The following is an 11,105-nucleotide window of genomic DNA, read 5'->3' as shown; positions in this document are numbered from 1 at the left end:
GTAATTTAGTAGTGTCTTTGTTTATTGGTTTGGTTCATTAATTTGTTGATTGTTAACTATAAAGAACTAACATAAGAGATTTAAAACATTAAAATATATAATCTAATTATTAGTTTTAGTCACATTAAAGTTACAAATATAACGAAACCATCTCAAATTTCAGTAATTTTTCTATAAATTATGGTGGGAGGTCTAATTTCAATTTATTGATTTTTTTGCTTTTTTTAAGGGGCTGATATGCAAAATATATAGCTTGTTGGAAATTTTACTTTCTATTATTATTTAAAAAGTTTAACCTACTAATATATTATCTAATTTGATTTTTTATTTTATTTTAATTAACATCTTATTATTTTTAAAAAATTAATCATGATTTCCTTATATTTAAAACCGAGAAACAAACATGTTTTTTAGTGGCAAAGACAAAATAAACATGAATCTTAATTTCAAGATTTAAAAGTTTATTAGTTTATTAAAAATGTTATTTTTGTTTTTAATATGAAGATTAATTTATTTGGCATGCCCAACTCACTCAGAAGTCTGGTGTCCAAGAAGTCTGGTATGCAATAGAGTTTATCTTTTTGTCTTTTTGCCTCTTTTGTATCCGTGTTGAGATGTCTAACAACTATTTGTGCTAGCATTTTGATATTATTAGCTTACCATCATTTCTAATTAAATTGTATTTGTACCATTTTTTCTATTTTTAACAAGGTTATGCTTTATCCATTTTAATTAAAAAAATAATTTATTAAAACTAACTAAGGTTATAATTGTTGGAAATTAATGTGCATTAAGTTAGTAAAAATATATGATTTTTTTATTTAATATGGTTCACTAACTTGGGATTGGCTTAGCACAAAAGGAACAAATGAGTTTAAGAATTTTGAGATTATAAACATGGAAGAGGCAATCGTGGGTGCCGTAGAGATCCTCATAGAAATACAAAAATGTATCACCCACTTCCTACAATCCAGCAAAAGAGTTCATCTATCTCTTGTCTATCTATGAATCAAGTAAAAAAAAAAAGTGCTTACTGCTAGCTTCCATTCTCCACTGTGAACCTCTTTGTCGACCGAGTGAGAACTAGTCCACAAGATAAATAGAAAGGACTAGAACAAAGTGCTTTCTGGGCTTGATTTGAGCGCTTCTTGTGAAAGCCATTTTCATTCACACTGGTCAAGCCTAGATGCGAAACTTTATGATCAAACATCCCTATCGGCTCCCTTCCTTCCCCCATCTTTTTTAAAGATCTTAGGGATTTTATTATTCTCAAGATGTGTCCTCTATTAGTCCTCTAGCGAGAATTTCTGTAGAGATTTCTCAATTTTGAAATGTCTTCTCTATTGGACCTTGATCGATTAGCTGGGCGAAGTCCTTTCATATGGTTGGGCTTATGTTCTCTTCCTATGTGGAGAAAGCCCAAATATTTTGTGAGGCCCATGTTATGATAACCCATTAGGGTTTTAATAATGTTTTTTCAGCAATTTCTTGAAGAAGAAGTCACGATTTTTTGTAGCTACTTTAAGAAAAACAAAGAAAGGAAAATTTTGTGAGATATTCTATTCAACAACCAGTTTCATCAACTTCGCAATTGGACAATCATTTGTAGTCTTATCAAGCTAAATTTTGATGGACATGTTCGCATATCAATGTTCTTCATTCTGAACAGTGGAGATCTGATTTTGACGGTTGGTTTTCTGATTAGAGCTCTCTGAATATAAAGTATTCTGGGTTGTTTTTTTGTTCTGACGAGTTTGAATTAACTTCACGATCAGCATAGTATCCGCAGTCTGATTTGACTGATTTTTTGGTTATTTTAGAAGACATTTGGAGGTTTATTCTGAACAGTGGAGATCATCGTTTAAGGTCAGAAAGGCTGTCTTTTGTTGCAATAATTGCAGCCCTAACTTATCTCTCCATAGTCTTGTGTTACTCTTTTATGATGGTTGTTCATGTTTTAGCATGATGTGCTAATTAACATATTTGATTGCTGTAGACATTGTTGATTTATTGTGGAGCCTTGATTTTGGACCAGAGAGAGGTCCCATGGTTTTTATCCTTCTTTTTTAAAGGAGTTTTCCACATTTAAAATTGTTGTGTTGCTTGTGTGATGTTTTTGTGATCTATATTGTGTTCTTAGACAAACAATTATTGCTCCTCTTATTCATTCAAGCGGGAAAGGATTTGGTCACCTCTATTTCCCTTTCCCAACACGTACCATGCCTATCATTATAGAGTAAAATAGTCGATTCCATAGGCATTCTAGCTTGATGAATGCTATCTTGTGAATAAGGTACCCAAGATAACAAAGTAGATCTCCACCAATAGAACTTCTTATCTTACACCACCACTTGTAAGAAACCACTCTTCTACTTTAAAAGTGCTACAGCTAAAGCATAGGAGCTTTTAGGGCTGCTCAACCAGGGTCAACCACGGTGTCGGGGGTTCACATCCCTCCTCGCCCACAACCAGTTTTCAATGAGTTTGAATTTGGGAACTGTATTATTAACATAACTCAGGTAATGCTATCAATAAATTGTGTAGTTGAAGTGAATGTTTATGAGAATGGCAAATTCGTCAATCATGAAAAATTCACGCAATCCAAATTTATACAATCAGGTAGCATTTATATATAATGCTAGTGGTAATGCATGCTACCTGATAATATTCTTGTTGGTATACATATATGCCTCAGATTATGAAACTCACTAAAGAGGAGAACAACACATTTTCTAGTGATATATATATATATATATGTTGTGTGATCTTATTTATTTATTTATTTTTTCCACAAGTGCCTCCCTTTGAAGGGATTGTCAAAAGAATAGATAGGTATGGAAGTGCACATGTTACGGTGACTTACTAACCTTCTAGGATAATCCCCACGCCCACTATTTCCCTAACAAAAGACCCACACTCAGGCCCGTAAATAGTACTGGTAAACAGTATTATGCATAAAACATATAGTGCATGAACAGTGTTGTCGGGAGAAGGATTCAAATCCATCCCTCCCCCTTCCACTGTTGTGAGATACCATTGGGCTATCCAATGATTGACGTGTGATCTCAATTTTTAAACATAGTATGATAATCAAACTTAATAATCCCAAATAAAGTATGTACTCTTTAAGTTTTTATATATGCCTCACTCATCTGTGTTATAACATTTATAATTATGTGGGTAAATAAAATAGCATGCATTCAAATGGTTCCCTGTATGGAAAAAGATCAAAGGATGATACTCTCAAGCCATTGCTAGGTTTTTTTTTTTTTGGACGAGAGTGACAATCAAATAATATATACATCAAAGATGAGAGGTTTATGCTGCAAGGCAGCACCCTCAATAAACAACCATTATCATTATTATTTTCAACAAATCTTAAACTCACACTCTCATCCCTCATTTTTTACAATAAGTTAAGTTTCAGTATTAGATTACGAGCCCTTTGGTTAGTAGTACATTTCTCACACCTAGCTCATATGTAATCGTGGAAGCAAAAAATGAAAAGATGAGTAATAATTTTTTTTTAATAAAATACACAAAATCACATTATTTATGCTATTATCCACACATTATTAATAATAAATTTATATATGTTTATGTTGCACAAGATATGTATGTAATGTATGTATATATATATGGATATTTAAAATATATGAATCTGTCAAGTTTTGTATTTTTATTAGTTTATTAAAAATATATTTTTTTAAAAAAAATATGATAATTAATTTATTAAAATTAACCAAGATAAAATAATTATTTGAAACAAATTTGTACTAAGTTAATAGAAATATATGATCCCCCTCCTTTTAATACCATTAACTATCTTTTAGTGGTTTAACACATTAAGATGAGAAGAGTTGGATAATTTTGAGATCATAAACATGAAAGGATTTAGTTTGGAAATATTTTACTGGTTTGAATTTAGTAACTGTGGTTGTATGAGAACTCACACATTGCTATATATCTATAATTAAGGAGTTGGAGACTTAACATTAATGTTTCATGAAAATAGCTAGTAAAACATGTCATTCACGAAAAAATCATGTATCTAAATTAATTTTATAAAAAAATAGTTTTTAAAAATTAATTTCTAAAATACAATTTCATACTCATTATATGAAAATAGTCACTACGTACAAATTATAACACCTTTCATTTTAATACAAAATAAAAATTAAAGAAAAAAAAATCTTCCGTTCAATATAAATTAAAAAAAAAAATTAATCCAAACTAAAATATTAAGACAATTCTAAGTAAAACCAAATGTTAAAATAATTAATAGTGAATAATTTCTGAAAAGAAAGAATACCAAGTAATTTCACTATTTTTAGGGTGTCTCACGTAAAAATTTCTCTGACTATAAGACAATATATAAAGAGGTAGAGGATTTTATGAGACGGGAATACCATATCAGCCTTCCCACATCAACCTGTATCCCCATCCAATTAAAATTTGTCACATCACTTTTTTATTTTTTAAACTTTAAAAAATTCATGCATTACAATTAATTTTTTAAAAAGAAAGTTTGCCACAATTATTTTATTTTTAAAATATTTTTTAATTAAAATTTATAAATACTATTAAATATAAACACTCACCAAATTATAGCACCTTTAATTTTAACAAAATCCAAGGAATAAAATATAAATTTTCTTATATAGTATAAAATTAAAATTAAAAAAATCTTATATATATATACAATTAATGCAGATTGGACAAAGAGATTTTTACATGCACAAAGTTCGAAAAAAATTTTATATATAAATCAATTTAATCCAAATTAAAGCATTACGAATATTTTAAATAATATAAAATGCTAATACTACAATAAATAATTTCTGAATGCTAATGCGGCACTAAAAGTAATTTAACAGTTTTTCCAGGGTTTGACATATAAAAACCTAAATCTCCCTTAATTAAACATTTTTTTAAATGTTAAAACGACCGTTACAAGAATTCAAAGCATGCTAATTCCGGCAAGGTAAACGAGAAACAGATACCAGACAACGGCCATCCCACTGGGCAAAATCCTACCAAGGACTCAATGCCTGCAACATCATCGCATTCTATTCCCCATTGGACATGCTCCTGGCTTGCCGCACCATCATCAAGTACAGAAGAACGCCCACCCCGCCGGCCAAAATTTTGGAGGACTCAACGCCGGCAACATTGGTTGGATTCAACATCTTTTTGGATACTCCCCATATTAGTTTAAATTTTATTTTGAATTAATTTCGTGATGATATTAATCAATATTAATTCAATCTGAATTGAATCTGGATAAAGTGGTATATGACTTTATCTAATGAAATTCTAAGTTAACTCTAATTTGTATTTTAGATAATGATCTAATTAAATTTAAAAAATTGAGTTGATAATTTGATGGAAAGAATCAGCACTATGGATCCCTGATTTATCGTTCTGGCATATACTTAGCTCTATAGAGGTGGGAGAGGATGAGATAAATTGAAAAAGTTTCGGGTTATTTCAAGCATGAACTTAAAACTCTCGTGTACTTAGCTATGACTGAACATAAGTAATCATATTACTTACTGTTTATATAGTACGACATAGACAAAAGATGTCATAATCAAGTTCTGATGAAAAATTCTAACACCCTAGGCATGCTCCAACAACACAACGGTGATCATCAGATACAGTTGAATGACCATCCTGCCGGCCAAAATCATCCCAAACAAATCATCGCCGGCGGCGTCGGTGGTTTTCATCTCCCTCAGGGACATGCCCCTGGCTTAATAATCCAACAAGAAGGTGATCATCATCATCCTCCTCCACCAAGAGCTCCGATCGCATGGGGTCCAAGATATAAGTTTGTTCAACAAGAAGGGCCCTTTCGAGGACCCATGCGTTACATTCCTAGACTTGGTATCGTGGCTCCAAGCTCATTCACTGGAGCAGCAAGATTTAATATTGTTCAAGAGCCTTTCATTGCCGGCCAACAGCCTTCTCTTGCGCCTCCCTCCGAGGGGTCGTCAAGACGTGGACGTGGTCGTGGTCGTGGTCGTCCACCGGGTTCCCGTGGTAGAAGTCTGGTAGACTTCGGCGGCCACCAGCCTTCTCAGGCGGCTCCCGCCGAAGGTTCATCAAGACGTGGACGTGGACGTGGTCGTCCACTGGGTTCTCGAGGGTCGTCCCGTGGCAGAAGTCAAGTGGATTCCGGCTACCAGTTGCCTTCTCAGGTCGCTCCCTTTGCTGGATCACCAAGACGTGGACGTGGTCGTCCACCGGCTGCTGGACGGCCGGCACGTGGCAAAACTGATCAGGTGGATTCCGGTGGAGTTGGTCGTCATCCACAGAGAGGTCGAGGTCGTCCACGGGGCGGTCGAAAGAGGCAGGGCGGCGTTGATGATGATGGATCCCCTGGTGGGAAACGTGCGAAGCATGACTTCAGCGACCCATCATCGGCGGCATAGACGAAGTTTATAATGAGTTTTAAAGTGATTTAATTAGCATATATAGTTTTTTTTTTGTTCAATTTAGTTCATTTTTTCTTGATTTTTGATACTAATGAAGGAATACCAGATAGAGATTTCAGGCATTAAAACTTTCAATTTCAGAATTTTTTTTTTTTCTTTTTTTTTGGTTTTTATTTTTTAGCCGTTGATCTGCATATGGGCTGAAGCCCATGCATGTGGCCTTTCAATCTATCATTACAACTATAAAAAAAAGTTACTTTATTAAAAAAAAAATCAACACGCCACCACCCCACTGCCTACTCTTCTTCCACCATCACCATCACCATCACCACCACCGCTCCCCTTCCTCTTCATCACCACCACCACCACCACCCTGCACCAATATCTTGACAATCCCAACATACCCAAGCTCCTCCGCCATCATCATCACCGTCCTCCCTTTCCTCGTTCTCGCCTCCACATCCGCTCCACACTTCACCAACACCTCCACCACATCCCTCTTCCCACTCTCCACCGCACAATGCAACGCCGTATACCCTTCCTCATCCTTCTCCTCCATTTCCACCCCCATCTCCACCAACCTTTTCACCATCTCCACCCTCCCTTTAAACCCCGCCCTCATCAACGCCGTCCACCCATTCTGATCCACTCTCCCTTCTCCTTTCTTCCCCAATCTCAACTCATCATACAACCTCTCATACCCTCCTTCCACCGCCACATCATACGCCGTTTTCCCAACCTTATTCCTCCCTTCTCTCGTCCCTGCACATCCTTTCCCAACCAAAACCCTAACCATCCACTCATCCCCACACTCCGCCGCCACATGCAACGCCGTGTCCCCCTCCTCTCCTCCCCTCACATCCGTCCTCGCCCCATTGGCCAACAACAACCTCACACACTCCCTCCTCCTCTCCCCCACCGCCAAGTGCAACGCCGTCCTCCCATCACTCGTCTCTCCATCCACTTCCCCGCCTTTCATCACCAACAATTTCATCACCTCCAAATGCCCACCTGCCGCCGCGTGATGCAACGGTCCCCACGCCGAACCTACCGACCTCTCCGTGCTCGCCCCGTTCGCCAGCAACAACTCAACAATCAACGTTTCCCCACCCGCCGCTGCCGCTTCCATCGGACTCCTCCCCGCGCGGTTCGGCTTCTCCACGTCCGGCTTGAACTCGAGCAACACCTGAACCAAGTCCGCCCGTGAGCGCGCTATCGCGAGGTGAAGCAACGTTTGCCCGTGCGTGTCAACCGAGTCCACCGACCTCCACTCCGGGTTCGACCTCTCCAACGCCTCGCGCAGTGCGTCGACCAATCCATCGGTCACGAGCCGTGTCAACAAGCTCGACCCGACGAAGTAGGTCCGAATGCCAGTGTACACGAACACTTGCTTCTTGCGTGCGGTGAACCAGTCGTTAGGGACCGAGTCTAGTGTTGCGTTCGACTTCGCAGCCGCGCCCGGCACGACGACGCTGTGGAGCTCGAAGGAGTCGGAGTCGTGATCGAGGTTTGGATCGGTGGTTGAGAGGAGGTAGGTGATTTGGAGTTTGAGAGTGGATAAGGGTGCGATGACACCGGATTGGGGTCGGATGGAGTAGCGCGCGCGGTTGGTGGGTTGGAGACGGAACGCGACGGGCATGGTGTGCATGACGTTGCGGAGTGTGAGTTCGCCGATGGATTTGTGGTCGGGTTCGAGACGGATGATGATTTGGTTTGATGGCTCTAAGCTTATTAAGCGATCCATTTAGTGTTTGGTTTTCCGATGTGGGACTTGTTTGATGGCTCTAAGGTTTGGTGGGAGAAGGGAGATGAAGGGGGTTTGGAGTTAAGGACAATGGGGAGGGTTTTATAGAGTGGGTGGGGATTTGGCCGGCTGTTGAGGGAGAGGGAATGAAGAAACTGGTTTGGTTTTTGTGGTGTTTGTGATGGAGTTGAGAAGAAAGGGGTTAGGGTTGGTTTTGGAGTTCATTGTCTTTTGGGGTTGTGTTTTTTTTAAGATGTTGCTTTCGTGGTGGTGGATTATGCTGAGGAGATGCTTTTTTTCATCAAATTGTTTGTTTCTTGTTTTGTGTGTGTATATGCTACTTGTATACCCTTTTAAAATCGGGAGGTTTGTCCATTGTATTTTATAAATAGTTGTAGTTTCAACTTCGAAGTATATATATATATATATATATATAGTGAATGTTCAAAATATTAAAATGGTTCCTCTATTTTTCGTTTTTCGTCCTTTTAGTCCTTCTAATATAAAAATCCGACTTTTTATGTACGTATTTTACGTTTTTATCTTTTTATCTCTACAATTGATGGATCTCTTTTGCAATCAAAAGTAGGGTTGATGAATTAAAGGGATAAAAAGAATGAAAATGTGTAATCTGAGACCAAAAGCAGGATTTTATAATAAGATGAAAAATATCTCAAATCTGATAGACCAAAAATGGCAGATTTTATATTAGAGGAATTTAAAGAGGCGGAAAAGCGAAAAAAATAGAGGGACCATTTTGATATTTACACCTATAGTGAATTCATCATATAGGAGATATGAAAAAGTTTGAGAGGGAAAGACGGTAACAATGATGAATAGTATATTAAATAGTACCCGGAGCATGTACCTCGAGGAGTATGTTGGGTCTAAGTTTTGTTTTTATCTTCAACAATCTACGGTACAGAACTAGTGGAAATAGAATTAGATTGTTGTGATTGATTAGATTACTGTGTAAATATGATTGAATAGTTCAGATCAAAATACTGTAAATTTTATTTTTTACTAAAGTATTGACTTTTTAATCTATGAGCATTAGATCCTTTGTCTAAATTGTTTATATCCTACTGAGGGGCCCATGGCTATTGTTATAAAATAAAATAAAATATAAGAGATATCAGCATTAAAGAGTGGATGAATTATTTTGATTTTTTTTAAATGAACAAATTTTTATTGATATTACTCACAATACGAGAGGAAAAATTCAAACTCCCAACTCCGCACGAGACTTCCGTAAGTAAGCATTTACTATACCAATATTGGTGAACTATAATGATGTCAATGAAAGTTGATATAATTTTTTTATATAAACAATGGATAAATCATATAAAATTAGTACATCAATAAAAATTTAAAAAAAATAGCTACGAGTGATAAAAAAAAATTATATAGAAATGGTGACAACAAATAGTTTCAAAAAATATAAATAAATAATGAGAGAGACAAAATCAAACAAGATATGGAGAATTCCCCATTTTAAAAGATGTCCACACTAATAACAGTGTCATCAAAAAATTTAAAATTATCATGCAATAATATTGCCATTTTGATTTGAATATTTCTTATAAAAATGGAGAAAAGGTTGTATATATCTATATGTGTGCACACTGCAAACCAATAGAAATTATAATTAAGAATACTTTTCTTCGCAGCATTATTAAAAAAAAATGCCACCCAAACTCCCCCCTCCTCACTTGAGATTTTACTAAAACATATCTCACATGTTCTCTCTCCCCCTCATTGACTCTCTCTCTCTCTCTCTCTCTCTCTCTCTCTTACTTCTTGTCAATAACTAAGCTTCGGAGCTTCCATTTCACTTGGATTAAATATTCTATAATTTTTCAACTTTGGAACTCTAGTAAAATATATTTGATATTTTAACTAATCTCTTCCATACTCATATATATATATATATATTATAAATTATGTTTAGAAATTATTCATAGAATAAACAAGCAAGATTTTGTTTTTGGCTTGCCATCTCTTTATTCATAGTAGTCATATAATTAAAAATAAATAAATAAATAACCAAGAGATTTTTGAAGGATTTTGAAAGGATCATAAGGTCCCTATGATTTTTCAACTACTCACAAAATCTTTTCTTTGAACCAATACTTCCCTACAAATTTAATATTATATTTTTATTTTTTAAGTATATATACTTTTGTTTTTTATCATCTTATTATGAAGATCACTAAGTAGAGACAAGCTATGCTTATACTAGCTATGCTTACTGTGAGGCCTCACAGTAGAGACAAGCATGCTTATACTAGCATAGCTTGTCTCACAAACTTGCTCCCTACAAATTTTTTATCACACATGACAAATTGTTAAAATCTATTGCGTAAAATTTAATATTGTGATTCTCAATTGATCTTCTTGGCTATTCTAGTTACAATTAGACCCAACAACGAATAAAAGAGAGAAAAAATAAGAAATATGAAAATTTGATTTTATTCACTTGAACTCTTATTGCATGGTTGATTTGACAATTAATGGCTATGTTTTTTTGCACTTGTCTCATGGAGTCATGGTTGCCATTTGGAAATTACCCATTGATTTTTCTACTTCAATTCATCATCCACTCTTTTATATTTAACATCTTGATTCAATGTTAGATTAGATTGTGCCATCACCTTCAATGCCATCTATCATTCAACCTAACTTTTTGATAATTAGAATAAGTTTAGATTGATTGAAAACCAAACCAAAATGCATGAATAGAAGTAAAAGATAAAACATAACAAGTCAAGTGGTTCAACAAAGATGAGAAAATGTCACCACTCTTACATCATTAACTGTTGGGGTTTGGACGGTATTTAGAAACAGTGAAAAACTGCGGAAGTTACTGTAGCAATAGTACTGTTTATTGACACTGTGGTACTGTTACTATTCACATGCTG

General features: G+C 35.7%; 2 protein-coding genes across 2 annotated transcripts; one reads left to right on the top strand and one right to left on the bottom strand.

The window, feature by feature from the left end:
- Positions 1-5,627: 5,627 nt before the first annotated feature.
- LOC120277628 (translation initiation factor IF-2-like) lies at positions 5,628-6,437 on the top strand. Its single transcript, XM_039284484.1, has one exon. The coding sequence runs from the start codon at positions 5,628-5,630 to the stop codon at positions 6,435-6,437; it is 810 nt and encodes a 269-aa protein (XP_039140418.1).
- A 328-nt stretch (positions 6,438-6,765) lies between these two features.
- Positions 6,766-8,542, bottom strand: LOC120277627 (protein VAPYRIN-like). The gene has a single exon (XM_039284483.1). The coding sequence runs from the start codon at positions 8,182-8,184 to the stop codon at positions 6,766-6,768; it is 1,419 nt and encodes a 472-aa protein (XP_039140417.1). The 5' UTR covers positions 8,185-8,542.
- Positions 8,543-11,105: the final 2,563 nt, after the last annotated feature.

The sequence above is a fragment of the Dioscorea cayenensis genome, chromosome 15 (genome assembly GCF_009730915.1).
Source record: "Dioscorea cayenensis subsp. rotundata cultivar TDr96_F1 chromosome 15, TDr96_F1_v2_PseudoChromosome.rev07_lg8_w22 25.fasta, whole genome shotgun sequence".
Classification (NCBI taxonomy): Eukaryota; Viridiplantae; Streptophyta; class Magnoliopsida; order Dioscoreales; family Dioscoreaceae; genus Dioscorea; species Dioscorea cayenensis.
Note: the sequence above shows the minus strand (reverse complement) of the source record. Positions and strands in the feature narration are given on the sequence as shown.